This window comes from Zootoca vivipara, chromosome 11 (genome assembly GCF_965207765.1).
Source record: "Zootoca vivipara chromosome 11, rZooViv2.hap1.1, whole genome shotgun sequence".
NCBI lineage: Eukaryota > Metazoa > Chordata > Lepidosauria > Squamata > Lacertidae > Zootoca > Zootoca vivipara.
In genome coordinates this window covers 28,683,382-28,711,236 of record NC_142594.1, presented here as the reverse complement: position 1 = coordinate 28,711,236, position 27,855 = coordinate 28,683,382, and the positions used below count along the sequence as shown (strand labels likewise).

General features: G+C 43.8%; 1 protein-coding gene across 4 annotated transcripts in view; it reads right to left on the bottom strand.

The window, feature by feature from the left end:
* Positions 1-27,855, bottom strand: part of THSD7A (thrombospondin type 1 domain containing 7A) — a 282,061-nt gene that overhangs the window by 14,680 nt on the left and 239,526 nt on the right. For all 4 annotated transcript variants that reach the window (XM_035129456.3, XM_088653998.1, XM_060280749.2 and 1 more), the window contains 6 exons: positions 22,029-22,207; positions 14,775-14,908; positions 10,886-11,039; positions 9,817-9,958; positions 8,903-9,018; positions 3,054-3,171 (listed from right to left, as the gene is read on the bottom strand). In XM_035129456.3, the coding sequence (XP_034985347.3) occupies positions 3,054-3,171; positions 8,903-9,018; positions 9,817-9,958; positions 10,886-11,039; positions 14,775-14,908; positions 22,029-22,207 (843 nt within the window). The remainder of the gene's footprint in view (positions 1-3,053; positions 3,172-8,902; positions 9,019-9,816; positions 9,959-10,885; positions 11,040-14,774; positions 14,909-22,028; positions 22,208-27,855) is intronic.

Sequence of the window (27,855 nt, the reverse complement as noted above, 5' to 3'; positions counted from 1 at the left end):
AAAATCAGCTGATGCATGAGGGTGGATCTCATGATGATAATTAATATGCATATTAAATAGGAATTAAATGTCATTGACCTCAGAAGAATTGTAAAATCGTATTTGGCATTGGGTTGTGAATTGCATGCATTGAATTGTTTAGCAGAAAAACTTGTTCTGGTACTATTATAATTATAGGAATTGCACCTCGTACCAGTTCTCTCAGAACTGGTTTTGAGGAAGTGGTGCCAGGTCCTAAGAAAACAGCAAATATTGGTAAGTCCACTTGCTATGAGTTAAATCAAGTCCCATTTCATGACTGGATCTGATCCCTCTAGGGATTTTATTATAAACAACTCTTTTGTTGTTTGTAGCTCTTACTCTAATAAATAAAGTAAATGAATTTGGGGCAAGTATTAAGGGCTTAAAGAGTTTGCAACCTGTGCCTGAGGATGACAAACTTTGTTTACAACCACAGACACATAGAATGTTTTAAGGGGGAATCAAAATATTGGTGTTTGGATGCAGTAGCATCTTCCTTCCAAAGTCAAAAGTTCCAAACCTAGAAGCATTTAATAAAGGTGATTCACATTATCTTGCTTTGGTTTAAATAGTTGTTTAGTTTATAAATTCTTGAATACTCCCCCCATTAACATAGACGTCTACTAGTCTCACAAGAGAAAAATACTTAGACTCGAAAGAAAATTAAAGCAGTATGGATTTAGCAGCCATTAATCTTCAGGCCAGCTAAGGCAGACACGCTACCCAGGCGTGCTGGAGGACCCAGGCTCTATTTACAAGGACTTGCATTCCTCCATCCCTTTTGTGATCCTCTGGGTTGATTGTGTTCCTTTCTTCCTAAGGTATTACATTTCATTACAGAGACAGATGTCACTACAGCACTAGCACAAGGACGAGTGTGCGAGAGTGTGTGGGTGTGACTTGTAGTAGCACTAAAAGGTTCATTGACCAGTGATGGCAATAAAGCCTTATTTCAGCGTCTTGTTTCACCTGAACCCAAATGCACTGTGGTATTTGTCACTACAAGTAGACACCATACTAGGACTTCCTTTCACGCCGTACTTTCTAGGTACAGGCCTGCACTTTAAAGCTCCATGTCGTGGTGCTGTCCCCGGGGAAACCTGCATTTTACCTCTGAAATGGAGCAAAACGAAGTCCGTGGAAAACCCAATTGCCATTTGCTCCAATTCAGCACAAAGCCCAGTGCCTAGAAAGGCAACACAAAAGGAAGCCTGGATGAGCCCTTAGTTAAATTAAAAGGCATAATGGTGTTATAAAAAGAGAATGATTAGAATCATTATTTTAAAATATAATACCTGTTGCCTCTTGTGCAGCTGTAAGACTACTTGAGTTACATTCTGTCCCCAGAGGAATGGAATTTTATACAAGCTTCCCTTGAGAGTCCACTGGGTGGCAGCAGAGCTATATTAGAAGCTAGCTAAAATCCCCTCTCTCCTGCTGAGATGCTGAATAAGTCAAATGCCTCTAGCCATGAATGCAGTCAGTGCATGCAGTGTTGTGGTGTGATGCCCTTCCCAACACAGTAGCACAAAAGGAACAACTATCTTGTGCATGTGCTGAGGGGTGAAAATGTCATATAACTGGCCCCAAATATATACTTGATGAACAATGGATAGCTTAGTCGGTAAAGCACGAGACACTTAATCTCAGCCATAGGTCGAGCCCCATGTTGAGCAAAAGATTCCTGCATTACAAGGGGGGTTGGACTGGATGACCCTCATGGTCCCAACTCTACAATGCTATGATTCTATGATTTAGACTATCATACTTTGACTTAGAAAGCAAAGATATGAACAAGCCTCATTCCCCTACATAGAGTGACTTCACACAAGTTGAGCCACAAGCCAGGAAAATGCAGTCAACTATAGTTTCATGGTGTGCCTAGATTTGGAGACTATGGCTAATGGCTTCCAGGCAAGCCAGAACATTAAGCCAAATTTAAACCATGGCTTAACATCCTGGCTTGCATGGAAGCCATTAACCATCATTTCCCAGTTTGGAGATAATACAGTGGTATCTTGGTTTACAACCATAAGCCCTTCTGGAGGTCCGGTTGTAAACCAAAACAGGTTGTAACCCAAGGTGCGCTTTCGCCAAAATGGGTTGTGATCAAAAAAAAAAGGAACACACACTTCCAGGTTTGATGTGGTTGTAATCCAAAACGGTTGTAATTGAAAGTGGTTGCAAACCAAGGTACCACTGTAATTTACTGCAGATTCCTGCTTGTTTCCCCTGCTTTCATGAAGCGAGAAACAGAACAAAAGTATGCCACACAAGACGCTTGTTCAAATTAGGATGGACAAGATATGATTGTCCACATGTGGCCAATGTCTACCACATAGTGGTTGCCACTGGCTGTATGCTTTCATCGTAGCAGAGTTTCAACCACTTTGAACCAGTTTCAGATCCGGGTTAAATGTAACCCTGGTTAAGTGGGGAGGAGGAATTTGCTCCAGGGAGGAAAATACCTACACGGAAAGAGTCATGGCAGGCTCTTGGTTTGTTAAACCAGGTTCTAGAGGATGCTCTGTAACATTTGAATCACCTACTAAGGTTTCTCGCCTTACACATATTTGTAAAATTGTTCATCACAATTTAATTCTAAGTGCAAACAGAACTTTGTGATTTTCTGGAATCTACAACCTGAAAAGAGATGCATTTATAACCATATATTGATGCTAACTGAATTTGTAGGAAAGCAGCCCAACACCTTTGGGTGCTTCTCAGGGCCTAAAATTGTTTTATGTTTACTCTGATCTGCCAGCCACAAATATAGTCCCCTGCAATAGTTCCATGCAGTGTTTTGCCATCTCTCATTTCCATTATCTAAGTCAGAAATGGATTTTGACAATCCTGATCCTCTTAGCACAAGCGTGGCATAAGGGAAGCTTGCAGGCAGGCAAAGCAAACCTCCCTAACCCTACAAATCTCTTTATCCAAGCAATTTCCCCTTCTGTTTCTCAGTGGCTGGTATGAGCTGGAGGCTCATGTTTTAAGACGTTTAGGCATCAAAGAGAATCTCCCAAACTTACCGGCTAGGCCACAAGCCTGAGAGCACTCAGACCACGGAGACCAGTCCGACAGCTGGCAGTTCACAGGGCATTCTACCACACAAGATGTATTCATGTGCCAGGTCTTTTCCAAGCCAAGCTAATAATAATAAAAATAAAAAGAATGATTCTACTATCAATTGGTCAATGTGCAAGATGTTTATGCCACTGGATAACAGCTGAATTAAAGGTGACCACTCCTTTTGAATACAACTTAATAATTATGAAGACAAAAGAGAGAGAAATCAACTGCATAAATAATGTATTAGTCATTAAATGCTTGTTCAGAATTGCAGCAATTCATATAAGAACCTAAACATGTTCCAAATCATTGAATAAGATATAGACAGACAGGTGGGTTGTCAGGGGGTCTTTTCCACTGGGCCCCTGATCTCCTGCCCTTTCCCTCCTTTTTTTTGAATAGTACATGATGGCTTCCCTTCTCCTGGGCCTACATTTTCAACTATATATAGAAGAAACTAGTACACACAGCTTTTATGCAAATTTGTGTCACTGAGCTGCGTCCAAAAGTCTCTTAAGGACCTAGAAACGTCCCTGCAAACAACTCCTTAAACATAATTTTGGTACTGTCTCAATTTCCAGAATTGATGATCAGTGAAGGAACAAGTGGTATATTGTCTGAAATTTAGCACAGCTGTTAGAAGCTATCAGCTACATTGTGCAGCTATAATATAGGTACTTAGCACCTATCTACCCACCAGTAGAAGACGTGCGCCTGCACATTCTGAGCTGAACAGTTGCAGCATCATTAACAAATGAGGCTGGAGACCTCTCTTCTGTTCTGCAAATGGCATCACTTGTTATTTTGCTTCTGAAATCTCTAAATAGGAAAGCTACAACAGTAGCTTCTAACTCTATACTCAGCTCTACACACTGCAATTGTCCTAAGAAATATTTGTGCTCTGCTAGTGTTTCCACAGCCAACCTGCATTGTGTGGACATCATGCAGCCAACCTGCATTGTGTGGACATCATGCGTAAATGTACAGAAATGCTTTTACATCACCAACATATATGATTCTGGGAAATCTGAGCCAGATTTCAGACGCATGTGCTAATGCTAAACAAATCCCCAAATTTATTGCTCAGCTTAAACCCTGAACCTGCAGAAAGCCAGCATTCATTCCTAGCACTTGGCTATTAAGCAGAAGGTCTGAGGCGGCTGTAGACATAGCCCACTAAACAGCAATAGAACAAAGTATAAGGGAGACAGAGAATAAACTGATGTGCATTCCCAAGACTAAAATCAAGGCCCAGTTCTTATAGCCAGCAGTTGTTTTTTCTCAATTGTAGCGCTTCAGACTGTGGGCGAGAGCTCACATGACTGAATGTTTCTCCTTCCTCCCAAAGCCCGCATGTTGAAAACCAGATGCCAGGTTACCTGCAGGCTGTCTTCACATGCAATGCTAAAATATGGGTTAGTGCTATGAGCTTTGTGAGAGATTCAGGGCTGCACACTCCCCTCCTCCTCTCTCTTCCAGAGTGGCCATGAGGGGATGAGAAGTTCCCACTTCTGTTTCTGATCGGCTTCGGTTTAGTGTTACTTTCAAACCCTAATCTTAACTGATTTACTAAAGAAAGTCATCTTCATAAACCATGGTTTAATGCAAACACTTTAGTAAACCATAGTTTACTAGCTAACTAACTAACCATAGTAGGTTTGGATGCAACAATATGCTGTGGTTAGTAAAAAAAAAACACAACCCAAAAAACCCAAAACAGAAGCAAAGATTTCTGAATTCCTAGGGTGAACTAGAGGAGGAGGGCAAAGCACATAAGTTCAACTCTCACACAACCTCACCCTTTAACACTAGACACAGATGCCTGAAATCCTCATTTTTATGTACACAGATTTGTTTGTTTGTATGGAGGACAATAATGTGTGAGTATTAAGTGATAATACATAATAATAATGTGAGTATTAGGTATTTTGGTATACTAATTAACACCTGTAGTGGGGCAAACTATTGTTTCCATTTAAGCCCAAATGTATAGAAGCGAACTTCTTGTTAAGCTCCTATGCAGCAGGTTCATGCTAGTCTCCAGCATGGCAATCTCCAAGTCAACTGAAGAATGCCCTGGTAGACCGAAATGTTCTCTCAATGATTTCTGAATGTTTTCAGTGTTAGTGCAATCATTCACAGGACGCAAAGTTCTCTACCTAAGGGAGGTTGCCAAAAAAGTCACTTCATAGTGTGCAATATGATAGTCTACCCTAAGATCTGTGTAAATGTCTGGGATTTAACAAGGTATCTCTGCCTAAGCTCAGCAGGAATTGCATCTCAGGCTAGGTTACTTTTTTAAAAAGCGAAGCTTACCTGCTGATAGCCTGTTTGTAAGGCAGGCACAGAATGGCAGAGAGGAAGCTTAGTTTAAACTCTTCTGATTTGTTAATGTAGGCAAATGAGCAACAATAAGCTTCTGGGTATTTGAACAGCATGGAGTCTGTCCTGAATTTAAATAATTTGAATTTCAAAAACCTCAAGGAAATGCAAGGAAAGTTTTGTGATGTGTTAATTTTGGAACCCAGCAGAGATCTACTAGTGTTCCGGCTGTTCTTTGAGATTTTGTGATAAGCAACAATACACACTGAAAATATGCTTGGGGGGGGGGGGTTAATTAAGCCTGGCAGCAATAAGGATGTTGGAGTAGCTTACTTAGCAGATTGGTGGAGACTTTCTGAGATAATTAAGGATGCATTAAGACAGGGTTAGGCAACCTAAGGCCTGTGGGCTGGATGCGACCCAATCGCCTTCTCAATCCGGCCCGCGGATGGTCCAGGAATCAGCGTGTTTTTATATGAGTAGAATGTGTGCTTTTATTTAAAATGAATCTCTGGGTTATTTGTGGGGCATAGGAATTCTTTCACACACACACCCTGAAAAATATATATAGTCCAGCCCACCACATGGTCTGAGGGACAGTGGACCAGCCCACGGATGAAAAAGGTTGTTGACCCCTGCATTAAGACAATGACAGTTTATACTCAAGAGTATATACTGTAGTGAACATGGGTACCTAGGCAGGATCTAGGGTTTGCTTATTCTAAAAAATCTGCAGAGGGTAGTAGTCAGGTTTTACTCAGAGTAGACCCATTGAGATTAATACCTCTTGAGATTTTATCAAGCTGATATATCAACTACATTTTACCCTAATTTTACAGCTGCCCCTTACTTATCTAATATCACTAACAAAGCTTATGGATGGGCCTTCTCTAGAGCCCGCTTTGAGGCAATGCCCTCAGCGGTGCTGTGCGGCAAATTTATGTGGGTACCAATTCATGAGCGTATTCTTTTATTTTGTGAATTTTATAGTGAAGAATGAGCTCGACTTATTTTACCCCTTTTATCAAAATTTACACCCTTACAGTATTATTTGGAATTTCCCCCCAAAATCTTACGAAAATTCCTTCTGGAAGATTCCTCAAGCCCAGTATCATATGACGTGGCCAAATTCTGCACTTTAGCTATTAAGAAACGTAAATCCCTTCTATTGAATGACACATTGCAAATTCCTTTTGTGTAATTGTTCTATTTCTGGTGATGTTATTGCTGATTTTCTTTTGTTTGGGATTATGATATTCTGTATTGCTGGCTTTTGCTGTAATAAAAATTGAACTTGAACTACATTTCACTTGACGTTTGTTCTGCTACAGGGATAGGGCACCTCTGGCGCACAGTCCAATCTTAGTCCACAAGGGGGCTCCATTTTGTCTGTGAGGCCACCTCCTCCTGTCAATCAGCTGGTGCCACTGGGTGATGTCAGCTGATGGGTCAGGAGGCGGGGTTCAGTTCTGCTAGGCCAGGCATTCCCAAACTCGGCCCTCCAGATGTTTTGGGACTACAGCTCCCACCATCACTAGCTAACAGGACCAAAACTTCTGGAGGGCTGAGTTTGGGGATGCCTGTGCTAGGCATTGCTGTGCTGGCTGGGGTGCTCGAGTAGCGGGCCATGGTGGAGATGGTGGGGCTCTCAGGCCTACTGCCAGTGGTAAGATGGATGTTGCAGAAAGTCACACTCTGCACAACCACCACCTGTAACTTATTCATTCATAATACAGGGTGAGTATTTTAAAAGAGGCCCCATGGAACATGTGTACTCTGTATCCAAGGGGCCTCTTTTAAAGGACTCACCCTGTATATCCTTATATCCTGCAGGCAACCAACACCAGATATAAATGAATCCAGCAAAATGGATCCAGCAAAGAATGAATGTGGAAGCAGAGAAAGCAGGACATTAAAATATTGATCATATATGACAGTTTGTAGGGGGAGGCGGTTTAGAAGGGGAGATTCAGCCCCACGTGAACAGGTGTAAAGACTCTTCTGACTTCCTGCTGAATTAAATCCACCATTGCTTATTGTTTCAGGAAAGGTATTCATGCTTCTCTAATGTCCATGTCAAGAGACACACTTCATATCATGTCTCATTAAGTAAGCAATATAAAATAATACAAGAGAGACAGGTTTTGTCGTGAGACATATGTATGGGCACACACAAACACACAGCTCTCATTAACTTCAATAGGAATTACTGGCAAACATCCAGAGGAACTTCCCCCGTTGCACCTAATACTGTACTTTAAAATGCAAATAGACCCAACCACGTTAACAATGTGTGTAAGAGTAAAGTGGTTTATGTGCAAGTATATCTTCCATAAAGAAGGAAGCATTTACTTTCCCCAAACTACGGTAGTAGATTCAGTAGATTGACAATATATCAGCACTGAATGAGTGGAGACAGTGAGTGCAAATCCCACTTTGTCCATAACAAACTTTAGAACTTTTGCTGTCCTGCTATTTATAGTGACAGAAAGTCGACCTAGTGCTATTTTGATATACTTGGAGATGTATTAAAATGTTGCTGCTGTGTCACCACCGTCTGTTGATAAAATTATATAGATTGTTGAGTCTTAAGGAAAAAAGACATCATCATGCTAAAGTCTGCTTCACACAGGACCTAAATGGACCCCAATACATAGTTCACATTCTTTGCTTGTGAGTAAGCACATTATTTCCTTTCTGGGCCTGTCTTTACTTATTCCTGCCTCTTGGTGATTAAAAAGTGCATCCCTTCTGATTTGTTGTTCACCCACCTATGGCTGTTTAGCTGTGAACTGTAGGAACTGTAGGTGAGGGTTAATTTTTCAAGCAGCCTTATGTATGAGCCATGCTTGTTTCAGTATTATTGAAGAGGTTCCTTGACTTACAAAGCTGGCTCTGAAAAGCTGGCACTAACCCTAGATACAAGAAGAAAAAGAAAGGACACCCTGAACCAGGCATCCCCAAACTTCGGCCCTCCAGATGTTTTGGACTACAATTCCCATCATCCCTGACCACTGGTCCCGTTAGCTAGGCATCATGGGAGTTGTAGGCCAAAACATCTGGAGGGTCGCAGTTTGGGGGTGCCTGCCCTGAACGATAATGATATTGGCAGATGTCCAAAGCGCTACAAAGGAACCACTTCAAATTAAAATGGTGATTACCATTCTGATTAAGATTTATGATACTTATTCACCTTGATTGCTTATTGTTCCCAAACCATTACTTTCAGGAGCTAAGAAAAATAGCATACCTTTGTGGTCACATACTCATGCAAACAGGAAATTAAATGACAAAACCACTGATTATGGCACAGGCTCATTTCATGGGTACTTAACAGTCCTCGAATAACACTGAGAAGCATCTGCCTAGAGTGTAGCTCCATACAGTTCTGTGCCAGTTGACTCCATGTCTGAATGAAAGCATTTAGAGATGATGGGGATTATTTACAGGACCAAAAAAAGGAAGAGGAAAAGAAACGCCCACCCACCTTTTCACAGTACTTCAGGTCCACCGACTTGCCATCGCTGCGAACACAATCAAGCATCCTTGTTTTGATCCCGTTACCACAGACGGCTTTCTCACTTAGCTGGCAGGTGCTCCAGTCTAGAGGTAACAAGGGGGTGGGGTGGGTTGAATAGAGGAGGAAGCCATTGAGAAAGAGAATGGCTTCTCTTTCTCACTATAGCACCAGAGCGAACTAGGATACAGTAAAATGCAGTAGTGGCTTGTGCAGCAGGGCAAAGATACAGAACCAGCCTCGCAACACTGGCATCGCTACACAGCCTGTTACTGCTAAAATGTCACCTCCCACTAATGTTTCATTCAATTCCATTTTCCAAATTCCAATAACCAACAGCAGGCCTCTTGTACAGCCTACTAGGAAACTGCAGCCAACAACAACAGCCCAGTGGAATCCAGTGCATGCTGACTTGACAGATCTCCTATTGAGTTCAATGAGGCTTATTCCCAAGTAGGTGTGCAAAAGATCGCCGAGGAAAATTGCAATCCTATAGATGTTTCTCCCTGTGGCGTTTACTGGTCTTGTGAGCGTGTATAGGATTTCAGTGCAAATGGTGTTTCTGGATCGAAAAGATCAGCAATTCAAAGAAAACAAAAAAAGCTTGCATCGTATACTAATAGCAAACACAGTTAGTGCCTGAAAATTGGAACTTGCGCCAACAAAATGGCACCATCCATGCACAACGGGAAGGGCTTGGCAGAACCACATGGCCTAATGAGGACTGAGCATGCTCAGTAGCCACAAAATGCTAGCTGAGTATTGGAGCGGGTGGGGGAGACAATGGAATGGAATGTAGCTGCTGGCTGGCTGGAACCCTGAACTACACACTGCAACATCTTGTTGCAGTTCCTACTTGTCATCTTAGCCACTAAGACCAGTACCTGTCACATTATAATCATAATGGTAGCAGTTTTTGTTCAGGCTGCAGGGTTCTGTCTCCACGGCAGCAGGGCAGGGCTTTCCTCCTTGAGGTTGCCTCACGACTTCCGCTGTTCGTTCCCTCACACTGCTTCCATTACACGGCTGAGAAAGGAGACGACACATCCTTTTACTTTGATACACGTAATATGCTGGCGGAACTTTGTTTTATTTTCTATGTTTGGTTTTTAAAAATGGGGTATCCTTCTATTTCCCAAGCACCACTCCAGGTGGCTTACGACAGTTTCGAATCACAATACAAATAAAAAACATAAAGTCAGGGTGAAACAATTAACAATACCTAAAATGAACAACATGGAAAACATGCAACATTAAAAATCCATTCAAAAGCAACCACAGGTATAAAAAGAAGTAACCTCCAGACCCCAAGCTTTGCAGGGGGAAACTTATGGGATAAAAACGTATTTAAAAAGGTAAAGGGACCCCTGACCATTAGGTCAATTCGCGGACGACTCTGGGGTTGCGGTGCTCATCTCGCTTTACTGGCCAAGGGAGCCCGGCATACAGCTTCCAGGTCATGTGGCCAGCATGACAAAGCCGCTTCTGGCGAACCAGAGCAACACACGGAAATGCCGTTTACCTTCCCCCTGTAGTGGTACCTATTTATCTACTTGCACTTTGATGTACTTTCGAACTGCTAGGTTGGCAGGAGCTGGGACCGAGCAACGGGAGCTCAACCCGTCGCGGGGATTCAAACTGCCGACCTTCTGATCGGCAAGCCCTAGGCTCTGTGGTTTAACCCACAGCGCCACCCGTGTCCCTTCTAAAAACATACTTACCAGCTGACAAAAGACAGCTAGAGAGTCAGGCTGAGCAAGAAAATTCTGAAATGCTTAAATGCTAGCTTTCTTCTTCTTCTTCTTCTTCTTCTTCTTCTTCTTCTTCTTCTTCTTCTTCTTCTTCTCTCTCTCTCTCTCTCTCTCTCTCTCTCTCTCTCTCTCTCTCTCTCTCTCTCCCTCCCTCCCTCCCTCCCTCCCTCCCTCCCTCTCTCTCCAGTAGTATATGCCTTACCAAGGAACACCGAGACCATTGGCCCCACTCAGACATGACACAATCCTCCGGGCATGGCAATGTGCACTTTCTAGCACCAATGGGCATCTCTTCTTGGTCACATAGGTAGTCTTCAACAGTGTCCGAAGGACCATCCATGGTGTTCTGCATGCATCTGGAAAAACAAAGCCCATGCCTAAATATACATGTATATTATTATTATTATTATTAGGCTGCCAATGTTAAGTACAGTAGCATTGCTTTTTATATATACGTTATAGAGCAAAGCCAATAGACACAGGACTTTGCAGATTAAGGGAAACATGCAGGGGTCCTCCTCCAAGGAACACACAATCTAGAGCACTGGTAGCCAACATAGTACCCTCCAGATGGTTTGGGACTACAGCTCTAATAATCCCTGGCCTCAGGCCTTGCTGGCTGGAGTTGATGGGAAATGTCGTCCAGGAACCTCTGGAGGACATCACATTGGCTAAGGGTAAAGGTAAAGGTAAAGGGACCCCTGACCATTAGGTCCAGTCGTGACTGACTCTGGGGTTGCGGCGCTCATCTTGCGTTATTGGCCGAGGGAGCCGGTGTACAGCTTCCAGGTCATGTGGCCAGCATGACTAAGCCGCTTCTGGTGAACCAGAGCAGCGCACGGAAATGCCGTTTACCTTCCCGCCAGTGTGGTACCTATTTATCTACTTGCACTTTGACGTGCTTTCGAACTGCTAGGTTGGCAGGAGCTGGGACCGAGCAACGGGAGCTCACCCCGTCGCAGGGATTCAAACTGCCAACCTTCTGATCAGCAAGCCCTAGGCTCTGTGGTTTAACCCACAGCGCCAAATGTGCACAAATGCAGCTGCCCATATTTAGGTTACTTGCTGGCAGGGATTAGCTATGGAGTGACCCTGGATCCTGCAGCATCGATGCAAAGGTAGCCTTGGATCTCTTCATCCACAGGTCTTCCTTCTTTAAAGCAATTTGAACCTTACTCTGCACATCCCTAGTCGGTTTACTAATCTACACTTTGGCAGAAGGGAACCTCCACTGCATCCTGACCCCTACAGCCAGCTTATCTGAGGGTTAAGATTGCTTTGCTACAGTAATTACTATACTTCACTAGTTCCTTTATTTGCTCACCAGTTCTTAATATTTTATATAGCCTATGGCTAAATAAATCCTGAGACCAGCACCAGATTAGGTGGTTAAGGCCCTGTTTCAGATTTCATCCTGCATAGCCTGTTACTTATGTTTTCCTGCCATTGTGAATACTAGTTGCAGTGTACTCAAGGGTACGCAATACCAGCACCTTTTTTTTTTGTTTTGTTTTGTTACTTACTGTAACAACTTAATGGTGCGTACCAGCACCTATTTTTCAGGGGGGGGGAAGCACTAACCAGTAGTAATTATATTAATTATATGTAGGATCATCATCCAGTTTTCTTAAATTCAGCTTGGTAAAATAAACCAAAATTTCTGGGGTGGGGAAGGAGAAGTAATAGTAAAGCAATGTGCAAATACACACCTGAAATATGACTAAGTTTGAGTCTCACACCAGAAGGGGCAGTATATTGAACTGCCTTCAAATCCTGGCTGTACTCACATGCCAATATTGTCAACTCTTTCAAGTGCTGTTTATCCCATCATTTCAAGATGTCATGATTCAAATCAGAGCATCTTTACAATGAGGTGGTCATACTGTGAACACAGGGCTTGGAGGCCCTCTGCCTGCACAAAATGACCATGAAATTTAGCATTTAACATTCAGGAAGCGAATGTGTTTCTGGATTTTAATTCTAATGGGCTGAGATTTCAATATTTGGAATGAATAATAGACTTTTCCCCGCCCCACATTTGGCTTTAATGGTACAGACAAGACCTATTATCTTTCTAGGTTACTATACTCCCTCCTTTAACATGGGGTAGAGCAGGGCTATAGGGAGAAGAAATTATCAGTAGGAAAAGGAATATCTATCATAGTTACTACTGCCAATTTCTTCTAGCGGAAATTTGAAAGCTAGAAAGATGGCATTCCCCAAATAAATCTTTCGCTGCTTCAAAGTGAGCCTCTGTTTTGAACATAACCTTGTGAAACTTGACAGCAGAATAATATACCTGTGGCAGATGAAAATGAACATTTGGCACTTCACAGCAAATGTTCCCAACAATAAAGCGCTCATTAGGGCGCTTGTCATTGAGTCTCTTGTCATACCAGATCGTAATTGGACACCTATCATACTGAACCACCAGGATTCCAAAGGCACGCTGCAAAGCCCTGAAATTGTGCATGAAACAGGAACAAAAACACAGCAATGCCCCCCCCTCCCCAAACCACCCACGCTAAGCCAAGTGGAAGTAGACTCCACTGGAAACAATGGTAACTTTTTGTGCCAAGAAAGAATGGGTAAAGGCAGAAGGAAAGCCAAGTAAGAGGTATGGTTTCCTTCTGCACACTAGTTTTTATACTGTCTTTCAATAAATAAATTCCCAGGGCAGTTTACGTTAGGGTTGCCATACGTCTGAAATTTCCCGGACATAGCCAGTATTCATTCCCCTTAAGCAGCTTCCAGGTTAAAATCGCTGAAATGTCTGGAACAATCCGGACATATGGCAACCCATGTTGGTAGTGTAGTTTTGGGCATTTTGATCATTAAAAATAGATCAAAAGCTTACTTTTTGATATACAGTGGTACCTTGGTTTAAGAACAGCTTAGTTTAAGAACAACTTGAATTAAGAACGCTGCAAACCCAGTGTTTTGGTTTGTGAACTTTGCCTTGGAAGCAGAACATGTTGAGTGTGTTCCATTTGTAAATTGAGTCCCCCGCTTCTGTGGGAAAGCATGTCTTGGTTTAAGAACGCTTTGGTTTAAGAACGGACTTGCAGAATGGATTAAGTTCATAAACCAAGGTACCACTGTACCGTAGTACATAAAAAGAAAAACAATGATTCAAACAATCATAAAAATATGAGAATTAAAGAGCAGCAACATTTTTTAAAAAAAAACTCAGGTTTAAAAATTAGGACTAATTAAATTAAATTTGTATAAAATGGGTTTCAGTTTGTCAGCAACATCCCTAGTGTCATTCACTTGAGTTGTACGTTGGCTTGCCAAGTTTCCAAAGAAATGAAACTTTCCCACCCCTTTCATGATCATACAATGACGTCTGAAAATCTAAAATATATATTTTTGTTTTGAATAAAGAAAAAAGTGAGACCTAACATTGTTATGACTTTTGCTATACTGTACAGTACAATTAAATATTAGGAAGTGCCTGAGGCTGGAACCCCGGAGAACAAAGGGGTTGCGTCAGTGGCATCTACAATGTCAATCTACAGAGAGATGGGCATAGAATAGGGAAGGGGAAACAGTTATTAGTATGGCACATATCAGAAAGGGTGTGTGGTGCAGGGGTGAACATCAACATGAACTATGTGACACATACACAAAAATTGGGTGGAACAAAAGAGCTTCAAGCTGTCAGCAAGCAACAGTCCATGCCCATCTAGGGAGTTCTGACTTGTACATTCAAAATCCTTTTATGACTTTCAGCACACTAAAGCCACATGTGCTGGAAATTAAATTAGGAACCATGCTTTCAAAATCATTCCTGGGATGGATGGACTATTCCAAGATTTAGTAGTATGAAGAGAAGGGGATGACAGAGGACAAGATGGTTGGACAGTGTTCTCGAAGCCACCAACATGAGTCTGACCAAACTGCGGGAGGCAGTGGAAGACCTGACGTGCTCTGGTCCATGGGGTCACGAAGAGTCGGACACGACTAAACAACAACTACAATAGAGACTTTTTCTGCTAGAAACTACTATTCCAAATAAAATTTGTGTTTAAGGATGAAAGCTCCCCTGGCTCCTCACTTGGAAGTGAAAGTGCCAATGTTTTGCTCACCTTACTTTCCTCGTTTGCACACCTTCTCCACAATTCTCCTTTAAGTCCACGTTTGTCACTTTGCACACGCTCCAGGGTTCAGTGACCCCGATGTACTGGCTGCAGTCGCTGTGGCACGGGACTACCTCATATACCTGGAATGCACACACAAAACATGAACTTGCTTTATGTGCAAGTGTGCAGCCTAACAACTGGAATCAGAAATATCTTAAGCTTTATTGGAAAACAGTACTTTCAATTAAAGTGGGGTGGGGTGGGGTCATTTGCTGTGAAAGTTAGCAGGCATGCATTCGCAATCAGTGCTGACAAGCAAGAGTATATAAAATTAGCCTTTCAGTTCACTCTCCCCCTTGAGACACACAATTGTGAGGCCTTAGTCTCTCTTTTTGAGCAGCTGCTGCACAAGGTCAGGTGGGAGGAATTTCAGGGCAATCACTCTTCAACTCCTCTTCCTGAAATTGCCTTCCTACCCTATTATCACATCAGTCTTTGATCCTCAGCAGCACCTGTCTCACTTTTTGTGCACCCTATTTAAAGGTAAAGGTAAAGGGACCCCTGACCGTTAGGTCCAGTCACGGACGACTCTGGGGTTGCGGCCCCATCTAGCTTTATTGGCCGAGGGAGCCGGCGTACAGCTTCCGGGTCATGTGGCCAGCATGACTAAGCTGTTTCTGGCCAAACCAGAGCAGCGCACGGAAACGCCGTTTAACTCCCCACCAGATCGGTACCTATTTATCTAATTGCACTCTGACGTGCTTTCGAACTGCTAGGTTGGCAGGAGCAGGGACCAAGCCGCGGGAGCTCACCCCATCGCGGGGATTAGAACCACCGACCTTCTCATTGGCAAGCCCAAGAGTCTGAGTGGTTTAGACCACAGCACCACCCACGTCCCTATTTACCAAACATCTATAGGAGCTTATCTTGCCAGGCAGCCCATGCAATTTACTCAGGAGCCCCTTTGAGTAAAATGGGCCTTGCTCCCAGGTGCTTCTACAGGACAAAAATCAAAAGATTTTGGCAAGGCCTTGCTATGCTTCTACCTCCTGTTCTTCCTCTTGGTTGTTAACAGCTCACAGTCCCACCTGTAGATGTTTACTTGTTGTTCCTTTGCCCTGCATTTTGCCTCCCAGCAGCATTTGTGCTGGGCTCAGAGTCTGACATCCCATGGACTTTCCTTGGGTCAATCGTTCTTATATGAGATCTTAGTTCCTGACTGAGCCTGGCAGCTGTTGACGCTGTTTCCAGACTCCAGAGACTCTGGCCCACCCCATTGCCAAATGTAGCTGTGGGTGTCTGAAGAACCTAATATGCCATAGGAGTGATAACTCAGTTCCTTTTAAGCTTGCGTAACATTTTGGCCCCTTATCTGAATATGTGTGAAATATGAGAAGAAGAGAAGAAGAAGAGTTTGGATTTGATATCCTGCTTTATCAAAGCGGCTAACAATCTCCTTTCCCCTCCTCCCCCACAACAGACACCCTGTGAGGTGGGTGGGGCTGAGAGACTTCAAAGAAGTGTGACTAGCCCAAGGTCACCCAGCAGCTGCATGTGGAGGAGCGGAGACGCGAACCCGGTTCCCCAGATTACGAGTCTACCGCTCTTAACCACTACACCACACTGGCGTATTCCATTAGCATATGCTTCTCTGTGCTTGATCATGTTGGAAAACACACTCCTGACCTAAAGTGCCTGTGCTTGGCGTGGCAGGAAAGAAGGGGAGAGAATGAAATGGAAGCAGTGTGCTGGGACTGAAAAGGTCTACCAAGACAAGACTTCCACCTCCACTGGACTTCTTCATAGGATTCCTCACCATCATCGCCCACCACTTGGTTGGCCTTATGCCATGCCAGCGCAGCCAACTTCTGTAGGCTCCTTGCATGTTTTAAAACCCTAGTTTTCCAGGATTCCAGAACACACATCGAAGCCTACGTAGGCAGAACAAGTTTCCTACTACAGACAGAGTCACTTTCAACTCTTGGTTGGCTACAGAGGGTTGAGCATGCTTGTCCCTGCTTCCTCTTCTCTCACACTGTTCCCTGGGTTCCTTATCAGTCATTTCTGCCTATGTATCAGCCCTTGGAATGGCTGTTTGTAATACAGCTATAACCTGTTTTTCATTCAGCTTTCTGTGTCCGTCACCATTTTCTCCCCTCTTCCACTGTTGATGAAGCCAGTTGCAGTTGTATACATAAACACGACAGGTAGCATATGTACAGTCTTAAGAAAAAGTTATACCCAGAGGAGGCAAACAAGGCACATATTAGGGGATTTTATCTGGAAGCATGCTTGAAGGCAGTGCATCTGTTTCACAGACTCTTACCTGAGCCTGGGGCAGGTGTTGGCCATGAACGCAAGGGAACAAGCAAAAGTAAATAAAAGCAATAGTTAGGAAACAAAATGGATAATCAGAAATAGTAATGCTGCTTCAACCTAAAAAGCGGCAACCCTTGCAAAATGCAATGGTGAGTCCATACTTAGAGCAGATCCATGGAAATCAATGAGACAAGTTAACCCCTCTGTTTTCAACAGGTCTACTCTAAGCAGGTTTCTGCCTCTAGTCTCTCACATTGCTGGAAAGCACTTCTTTGATGATGCTGCCTAGAGACGAGCTTCTGCAGAATGGCTGGGCTCTGACTGCAGTGGCGGACCTTGGGACCTTAAGTTTCAATGTGGCGTCCTGTGCAACACCCAAATTTGGCACCCCCACCTTTTGCCTTCCAGTCTACTTCCTAGTTTCAACACCCCCTGCAGCTCCACACCTAGTGTGGCCAAACTGGTTGTGCCCCCCCTAAATCCACCCTGTTTGTAGCACATTATTAAATTATTATTCTCTGTCCATTGATGGCACTGATCATTTACAATCTGGTAATCTAGGCACATCCCTGAAAAGCCTTCTTTTGGTCCTAACCTGGAGAATACCACTGGCAGTAGAGCTTTCTTTCCACCAGCCTGCCAGGGAGCCCCTGATGACAGGCTTCCCTCTCTGCTAGCAGTCCAACCCTTTCGCCACATCCGAAGGCTTCTTCCCTCCCCGGGAACGATAGGACTCCACCTTTAGTTGGTGTACTATTCATCCACTGTATGTTATCTGTGATGAATAAGCAATGCTTCTTTGAAACATTCTTGGTGCCTCTTTAACACCTTATAGTCTATGGAATTTGTTTATTTTATGTGCTTCTTACTGGGGAGAGGGAGTTACCTTTATGTTTCAGTATTTTGTGTTATAATGCTTTCCATGTGCTGCTTTCATTGCAAACACAGACTTGTATTTAGCTTCTTGATTTCCTTTAAGCTGGAGATAAGGTGCAGATTAATTACACAGCCTCAAGCAGCTGTCTGGCCACTGCCACAGGATGCATGTGTGGGATTTCCACACTTACAGATTTAGAGCGAAGTGTATTTAATATTAAAAGATGTATCCTCTAAGGCTAAGCTTTCGGCTCTTTAGAACATCCCGTTTGGAATCGTGCTCCAGACTGTTTACAATTGCATTGCTTTTCATTACTGCGGTGGCATCTATTGCATCCAGACCAGCAGTTCTTCATCCCCTGCCAGGGATCGACTGCAGAAAACTGCATGATACATTTGGAACACTGCAGTTTGTGATCTGTTGCAAGCACCCCTTCCTGCATACACATTTTTTCTTCTTCATGCAAAACCTCCTGCCTCATTAGAAGCACCAACATTTGTGTCATTGGTCTAGAGCCACTTTGTATTTTAGCATTTGCCTGATAGCCACAAGCTATCACAGGCATTTGCATGTAGGCAAGTATAGGTAAAGGTAAAAGGTAAATAACCCCAGACCATTAAGTCCAGTCAAAGGCGACTATGGGGTGTGGCGCTCATCTCCGCTTTCAGGCCAAGGGAACCAGCATTTGTCTGCAGACAGCTTTCTGTGTCCATGTGGCCAGCATGACTAAACCGCTTCTGGCACAATGGAACACGGTGACAGAAGCCAGAGCGCATGGAAATGCCGTTTACCTTCCCGCCACAGCGGTACCTATTTATCTACCTGCACTGGTATGTTATGCTTTTGAACTACTAGGTTGGCAGGAGCTGGGGCAAAGCGACAGGAGCTCACCCTGTGGTGCAGATTTGAATGGCTGACCTTACGATCAGCAAGCTCAAGTGTTTCAGTGGTTTAGACCAAGACGCCACCCGCGTCCCAAGTAAGCAAGAATATAAAAATGTATGCAGCTGAATGAGCAATGAGCAGGCTGGCAGAGGAGCGCCTTCTTCTTTACCTAGCATGGAAACTAAGTTGGCTACCAGATTAGAGAAGTTTCCTCTGCTGTACAGAAATGCAGTGAGCTGCTGTCTCTCCTCTGCCAAACCCCAAATAAGCTAGTAATTTTTATGGGTTAATTTACAAAGCTGCTTTACGCTGTTCTTCTTTCTGCCCTGCCCTGCCATTTTCTTTATTATTACTGGTGGATTTGTAGCTATGATCACAGCTGCTCATCTAGAAACTTTGTTAATTTTATCTGGCACTTTCTTTAGGTTGAAGGGGACGGGGGGAAGCAACCCATAACTGTTTCACAATCCATGGACACCATCGCGGGAAAAGCCTATCAAGTGTCAGTAAATGGTACCAATAGATGGCTTTGTGTGTGCAACAGTGTGAATTAAGTTCAAAAATTAAAAAGGGCAAGACTTCAATTTTAGAAGGAGGAAGCACATAAAGATGAGAAACACTTGAAGATTAACATAAGACTTGGGCAGATCTGGGTGAAGCCTTCTAACAAAAAGCTAAGGACATTATGACACTAGCCACCATTAGAGGGCAGCATCGTTGTAGAAATAAACCTCTCATCTTTAGATCACAGATATCTAACCATTTATTATTTTTGTTATGTAGAAAAAGAAAGCATGTTTCTAAGTACGGTGAATTAGGCTGAATGCAGAAGATTTGGTATCAGCCCCTCCTATTAAAATGTTTTTACCCCGCTATGAATACCTCACCCGCACAACCTAGCCTCCATGCCTACTTTTGTTTGGTGTTAAATTGGATTACAAACTTGGTTTATTAGCTTTAGTTTAACACTTATTATGTTCTAAACTAGAACTAATTACATCCTCTTAAGTGGAAAATCAAATCAGCAGGCCATTTCCTTCTGTGCCTGCAAAATGTCAACACAATGGCATCTTATTTAGATGAGAACCGCCAACATCCCCACCCCCAACCCCCACTTTTTCATCTTCTTCCCAGCTCCCCACTACAGGGGAATTTATGGAAATGGAAACTTGGGCTGTTTCCTTTGTTGGGGGGAAATGCAGATTAAATAAAAACTCAAGGTGGACATTAATCAAATCTGAGAAGATGCACAAAACCCTTTTTCTTTTTTCCCTTCTGTTCAGTTTGTCGTGAAACCAAGAGCAGAGGCCATGCACATCTAGAGCTTATTAAACATCCATCGATGGTTCAGCATCAACATTAAGATTCTCCTGCATATGACTATGATCTCCTTCACGCTTACACACAAAGCCCTCCCCACCGCTCCCCTCTTGGTCTGGTCAAACATATAAAAGCACATTCCCTTAGAATACCAATGAACCATTATGAATTAGGGCTGTCGCCAATTAAAGAAACCTGAGTTGGTAGTTGAGTTTTAATCCATTAAATAATTAAATCTGCATATTATTAAAACAATAATGTTGCTGGGACTGGGAAAGGAGTGCTTTGTTTTTTACATGGCCCATATGTCACAGGACAAAAACCCATCTTCCTTTATTGTGAGAGTGAAAAAGCAAAGCCTCTTTTAAGACGGTGCCTGCTATCTTCAGCTTTTATAACTATTTACACACACAGAGAGAGAACTTTATTGTGGGCCATAGACCCAAACACAGTACAACAATAGAAAATATTAACAGTTATTAGGGTGTAAGTTCGGCCTTGCTATCCAACAGGGAAGCTTTTAGCCTGTACATACTGATTTATTGTATTTTAAATATAATTATATGTCGGGGTGCTAGTTTTGTGGGTGCAAGGCACCCATAATTATTGGATTTAGTAAAAATTAGAATTAATCAAAGTTTGATTGTTGTTGTTGTTTAGTCGTTTAGTTGTGTCCAACTCTTCGTGACCCCATGGACCAGAGCACACCAGGCACTCCTGTCTTGCATTGCCTCCCACAGTTTGGTCAAACTCATGTTCGTAGCTTCGAGAACACTGTCCAACCATCTTGTCCTCTGTCGTCCCCTTCTCACAGTTTGATTAAACTGTGCCAAAGGCTGCTAGATGCAACTTATGCTAATGAGTCAGGCCAGCCTGACAGGACTAGCTGAGTATAAGGCACAGAGGAGACAAAGATGGGTGAGGCCCATCAGGGAACCTATCAAGAGAGAGAGAGAGAGAAAAGACTGCCAGACAAAGAGGGGAGACCCTCCTCCAGCTGTGTGTTGATGGGCAGAGACCAAAAGGGTTAGGATTTCAAAGTGGAGGACGTAAGCCAACAGTGGGAAAGTGTCAGTTCTGCAAGTGGTTTGGGAAGCAGAGAAGCAGGGGCAGAACATGATGTGGCTAGAACGTAAGAGACACAGAGCATGGCTTTTTGCTTTTCTTATGAAGGAAGCCAGGCCCTCTTTGGATGTGGATGCTCTGCAATCTCTTCATCTAGGTCCAGGTGTTATATACAGTGCTATCGTTCTAGAAAAAGAGGTGCCACAACTCACCATGAACACCTCTCTTATTCTTATAATGGCAATGGCACCACCTGAAAGTTGCTGGAATGGAGTTCTGGCTGAAAAAAGGCCTGGTTGTATATTTGTGTAAATAAACCATATATAATAAAGACACCACAGTCACTGCTGTGCCTTATTCCCAGAAGGAAACGCAAGCCCTTGTTGAGTGCCGGGGATCCCTGAAATCTCTCGCATCGCTCAGTGGAGATGGAGGTTGCGTGTAACAATATTAATTTGAGCGTTTTTTATTGTTTAGGGTCTCTTTTTAGTCCATTAAAAACACTGTTAATCAATCTAAAACTGAAGGATTAAAGGCTGCTGTCCTAGTATTAACCAACAAGGATCCCACATGCTAAGAAGGAAAGAAAAGAGTGAGCAGGCATTGAAACTGATACATAAATACGTAAAAAGCATCCAAGTGAGGGAAGACAACTTAAGACTAATGAATAAAAAATCCATTGGAGGATGCTCTATGTATTTTGATAGCCTTCTCTTCAATGATGCATTCAGGAGGGAGAACAACTCAGTTTTGAAATGTAAAAGAATTACGGGTGGCAATGTGCTGAGAATTACCTGATTGACATGATCCAACTTGGGGCAAGGCCTTCCGCCATTGTAGGGCTTCTCCCGGAGCCATTTGGACCTGACTTTCACCCCACTGCCACAGGATTTACTGCAGCGAGACCAGTTGGACCATTCGCTGAGCTTGCAGTCCGAGGGGCATGGGATGATGCAAGCTTCCTCGATGTACCCTGAGTGGAGAAAAAGCAACAGCACAATGCCAGGACGTAAGAGCTTTGCTAGAGCAGACCAAAAGCCAAATGAGGCCAGCATCCTGCCCCCCGCAGTAGCTAGCCAGATAGAGGCAATTAGCTTCTCTTGCAGCTGCCTCCCAGCAGCTGGTATTTGGGGGCAGAGACAAACACACAGAGGTTCAGTTTCACTGGCTAATAGACACTGATACCCTATCTCTTCCACAGATTTGGCTAATCCCCATTAAAGCCCTCTAAACTAGTGGCCATCACTACATAAATGAAAAGAGGTACCATGTTTTGTCCTCCCTGAATCGACTGCCCATAATTTCATTGGGTGACACCCCCCCCACACACACATTTTAGCGCTCAGAGAGACAAGGCAAGTATAATGAAGCCCTCCCTCCCATCAATCTACAGTGTGTGCTTTCGGAATTAAAACTCTGGCTTGGCAGGAGTCTTGCGAGCGCAGAAATTTCTTTGTCATTAGGACAATATTGAAATGCAACTAAGAAGCAGATATGCGCACCCAGAGACAGCGCTGGGGTAATATCTGAGCGCCTGCTGCGGTGTCTTATTAGGATTCATGCTCATCTGGTATCTGCCGTTCTCTGACTTTTTGACAGCTGGAATGTAACTGACGCTGCCCTGTCTCTCATTACATCACTGTCACACTCCACAGAGGTATATTGAATGAAAGGTGTCTCGTGAGACAGTCTGCCAGCGCACCCCTCCCACAGCTGAAGCAAGGAATATCTCGTGGTGGTTGCAACATATGTCCGCATACCAGCCAGACCAAAGGCGCCTGATCCTCTTGAAAACAGTGAACTTATCTATCGGGTCTAACAGCGGAGGAGAGAGTGTGATCTGCCACATCAATGATCTGCAGATTAACAGCCATCTGCCCTCGCTTGTAATTGTAAGTGCTTTCTCCAAGTGTTGATGGGTTTAAAGGTGATAGTAGTTCGATTAGGCTAAACAAGGGTCTATTGCCACAAGCCTTAGAACTCTCTCCTCACCCCCACCCCACCCCCGCCGCCAGAAGACTTTGATGCAAAAGTACACTTTGCATTATGTGCAGTGTATAAAATATGCGATGTCACTCCCGCTAATTGCGGACACAGGTGGTGGTGGCCGACAGAAATGGAGGCGAAATGGTGCTACTGGGGAACCAGAGGGAGTGATCAGCATGCAAATGGGAAGCCTGAGGTTTGAAAAGTAGAAAAGGGGGGTACACATACCCCTCTCTACAACAGCCCTATGAGGACTGAGAGTGCTCAGCAATCAGGGAATGCTAAGTATCAGCTTGAAAATAAAAAGAAGGAAATTGGCCATAGGGTAAGAAAGATAGAGCATCTTGAACATAGGCAGGCAAACTAAGGCCCGGGGGCTGGATCCGACCCAATCACCTTCTAAATCTGGCCCGCAGACGGTCTGGGAATCAGCGTGTTTTTACATGAGTAGAATGTGTTATTTAATATGCATTTCTGGGTTATTTGTGGGGCATAGGAATTCATTCATATATTTTTTCCTCAAAATATAGTTCAGCCCCCCGACAAGGACTGAGGGACAGTGGACTGGCCCCCTGCTGAAAAGGTTTGTTGACCCCTGATCTTGAACATCTTGTACTGTCTTAGAAAGGCTGGCTGGCTGGCAACCAAACAAACAGGAACATTCCTTTCAATGAGAGAGGATAGGCTGCAATATTTTACAGGTGCAACTTGTACTTTAAAGTACTGGGGCTTATGGTCAAAGGCCTGTACAACCTCAGCCTGTCAATATGCTAAGACTTTCTTTGGCGGCGCCTCCCCCCCTCCAGGCATCACAAACTAATGTGACGTAAGAATCCATTTAAGCTCCCAGTCTGCAACAGGCTCCCCACCCCTCCTCAAAGCAAGACAGCTCATTAGGAAACAGCTTGGCAGGTCACCCATTATAGTTCTAGAGTATAAAACAACGGGACTGCAATAAAAAGGAATGCGACTGGTTAAAAAAACCACACATCTATTCTTAAACACAAGGAAAGGGTTTCAAAACTTTCATATGTTAGCATCTGGCTACAGAACTGAATTCCACTGTTTTTAAGAGACAAAATATTCATTTATTTAGGGATTTCTACCTGCTCTGGAAGCAGACGTTACACGTAAACCATTGACCTTGAAAACAAAGCACTCAAGGTGGCTATAACACACATGCAATCATGTCTGGTTACTCTTTTTTTTTACCATTCAGTTATTTTTGTACTGTTCTATCCGCTTGCTTCTATAGCAATACAATCCTATGCTCTGTTAATATTGGCGGCGCTGGAGAGCTGCAGGATCCTGAACAAACTACACTGCTGTTAGCTGGCCACCAGTACAGCAAAATCCCATTATCATTTCCCCCACCTTCTGTTTCTGAGGTTTGGGTATGAGGGCTGATGCTTATGAAATGAAAACCACAAAGGAATGCAACAAACCCCTAAGGGGGAAACATACTGCAAAAAAGGCCAAATTAGAACTAAGCTCAGGGGCTACAGAATGCTGACTTACTATTGGAGAATGGAATGGAATGGAGTATCCTGGGAGAGGGCATGGCTAGTTGACTGGAACACTAATATAAGAGCACTCCACACTGCAGTATTTTATAGCAGACCCCTTTTGTTTCTTGTATTATTGTAGAGGTATGGCAACATGCAGCCATCCGTTGTGTTAAACTGAAGAGCAGAGCAGGCCCATGGCCCTTGCAGAAAAATAATGGGGAGGGATCGAAACGATCCCTTGCATCAATCCCCCTCCCCTTGCACCACCCCCACCCCCCAAATCTGGAATGTCCTTGGCAGTAAAGAATTGGTGCTCTCAAAGTAGGACTGGGAGTTTGAGAGACTTGTTGCAGCATCTTCTCATCCTGGGACCTTAAGATGGGGAAATGGTCCTCTGAGTCCAGTTCTCCTCCTCCCCTGGCTACCTCTAGCCAATTCTCCAAGGATATTTTTTGGCAGCAAGCAGAGCTGCTCCTTCACCGCTGAAAATATTGCGTGCTGAGGAAACTGGCCTCAGAGGAAATGCTTTCACAGTTGGTGCACCTCACTCAGGGATTCATCCACCTCACCCGGGGATTATTTCAGCAACAAGAGGGGCATGATTCCTCTCTCTCTCCTCTTCCGAATTTCTGACAGGTAACTGCTCATCTGCCTCATACGGAAACCTTCCAAGTTGCAGCCCCAAACATCTGGAGGCCACTAGCTTGGGGGAGGCTGGTATATATTTCAAGGGTTCAGTGCATTCTGTGATCCGTACAACATCCTTGTAAGATGAGCCACTTCACTTAGTCATTTATTAAATGCATGGAAGAGGGTGTGGGTGTGTCACATTTGGTACCAAGCTTCTTAAGACTACCACTTGAATATCACCATAGGAAAGAATATGTGGCTATATGATACATGCCAATGTGATAATGTTTGAACAGGCCTGAGTTAACCAGACACCCCCCACATGTCTTAAATCTGATTGCTAATGCCTATGCCCTGCATGGATCACTGCCTTGTCATGGCAAAGGGGCTTGAATAACTCCAAGAAGCTATGAGCTATGCCGTGCAGGGCCACCCAAGGTGGACAGGTCATAGGAATGCCTACCTATAATACGGTGGCACACCACCCCAATCTCTAAGCGAGGCAAGATTCCAGGGGTTGCAGGAGCTCACCAGCGTTCAGTTTCCTCAGAATGAGGGACAGCAGAGACTGTCTTTATGAGATATGGCTTATTTACACATATGTACAACCTGAGCCTATGATGGAGGGGCTCACAGCATTAACAGCCCAAAAGGTCTTCCTTTTCCCATAGCCGTACTTCCTTGGATTCAAGCATGGCTCTCATTCTCTGGCTGCTACAAGCAGCCTGATTCCAGCCCAGTTCTCACAGCCCAGTCTTCTCACTACCACCCAATTTGCCCTCTGGCACAGAGCAGCTTCATTTCTTATACTAAGGACCCACACTTAGGGGCCGTTAACTCGCCAAGAAACTTGCCTGGCTCCTTCAACAATGGAATCCCCCAAACCCGCAACAACACAAACATCTCTGTATCTCTAGTGCAGTATGGGAGACAGAGACTGCAGCAGCAGACATGCTGTAATGGTAATAAACGAATCTCCTAATGCAAAATGAAATCTGAGAAGCAGTTAGGGAGGCAGTATAGAAAAACAAGATACATACTTAGCCAGTGCTTTCAGAAGCATTTAGAACAGGCAAATTCCCAATGCAAGGGAGTAAGTAAGCAAGGACTACAGCAAGTTGGTATCATATGAGCTGTATTTTAAAGATTATTTTTTTAAAAAAAGAAACACATGCTATTACATTTGTAATTTAAATGATTTAAAATCGCAGTCTAATGCAGCCAATATTTAGTACTTGTGGTCTTTTATTCCAAACTATCTAACTGCAGTATGCCCATTACTATATTAACAGATTGCTTATGTAAGCTCAACTGAACAAGCTTCAGGGGTGCATTGCAACAAGTCTATGTGCATCCTGCCCATGGAAAGGTTAGACGGGACTGAAGACAAAAGCCACACACTCTCTGGAAGCTGGTTTTTTTGGCATATGCCAGGGGCTTCCTGGGACTGATCTGTGTTGGCTGATTACGGCACCATTCAAAACTACTTTGATGCACGAGGCATCGGTACACACAATACACAGCCAAGAGTGGGGAAGCTGCAGTCCACCAGATGCTGTAAAACCTTAACTCCCATCCCATCAACATGGTCAGTGGTCAAGGTTATGAGAGCTGGAATACAACACCATCTGGAAGGCTGCAGTTTCTCCACTCCATCTCGCCACAAAATGGCCTCATATAGAAGAGCTGCAAACATAACAAAGATAGGTAAGAGTAATAGAAACATAGAATTATAGACCAAGGGTCATCTAGTCCAACCCCCAATTCAGTCCAATTCAGGAATCTCAACTAAAGCATCCATAACAGATGACTATCCAATCTCTGCTTAAAAACCTCTTAAAGACCCATTGAGCCATAAGCTTTTGTGGACTAGAGTCTGCTAGAGATGCTGGATTACTTCAGTTTGCTGGTGTGTATATTTGCAAAGACTAACAGGTTCTTATATCCCACTTTGGTTAGGAATGGAAAGATCCAGCTGTTTCCATGTCCAGCTATCTCCTTTGCCCACTGCCTGGACTGCTTCATTTTCACTTCTCTGGTTAGGTAATGCCTGTCATTGGGTGTCTCATTTCCATAGCTTCTGTTTAGCTTGTGTCACAGTGGCCGTAGTGGGCTACTTCAGAGTAACGACGCTACGCAGCTCTGCATTTTATTCTTTTATTGGTGCTGCGTATTTACAGTGCTGAAGTCATTGCTATTTACACGGAGTGATGTGGTCAGTCGGTTCCAGAACCTCCGAATGGCTTTTGGCGCGTCTTTCTCCAACACAAAAGCTTTGGCAGACCCATCCTCTTTCCCCTCCTCTTTCTGCGTAATTCCGGAGTTGGGGGGATGGGTCTCCCCCCCTTATTCGCCCCTTCCTGTCCCACCTGGGACCCTGGCTCCTCTACCTTGCCTGAGCCTCGGACACGACTTCCTGCTTCCCCATTGGAATCGGAACTCTCTCTGCTTTCCCCTGTGCTCGGGGATGGGCTTGAACTCAGGAGGGGAGGGACTT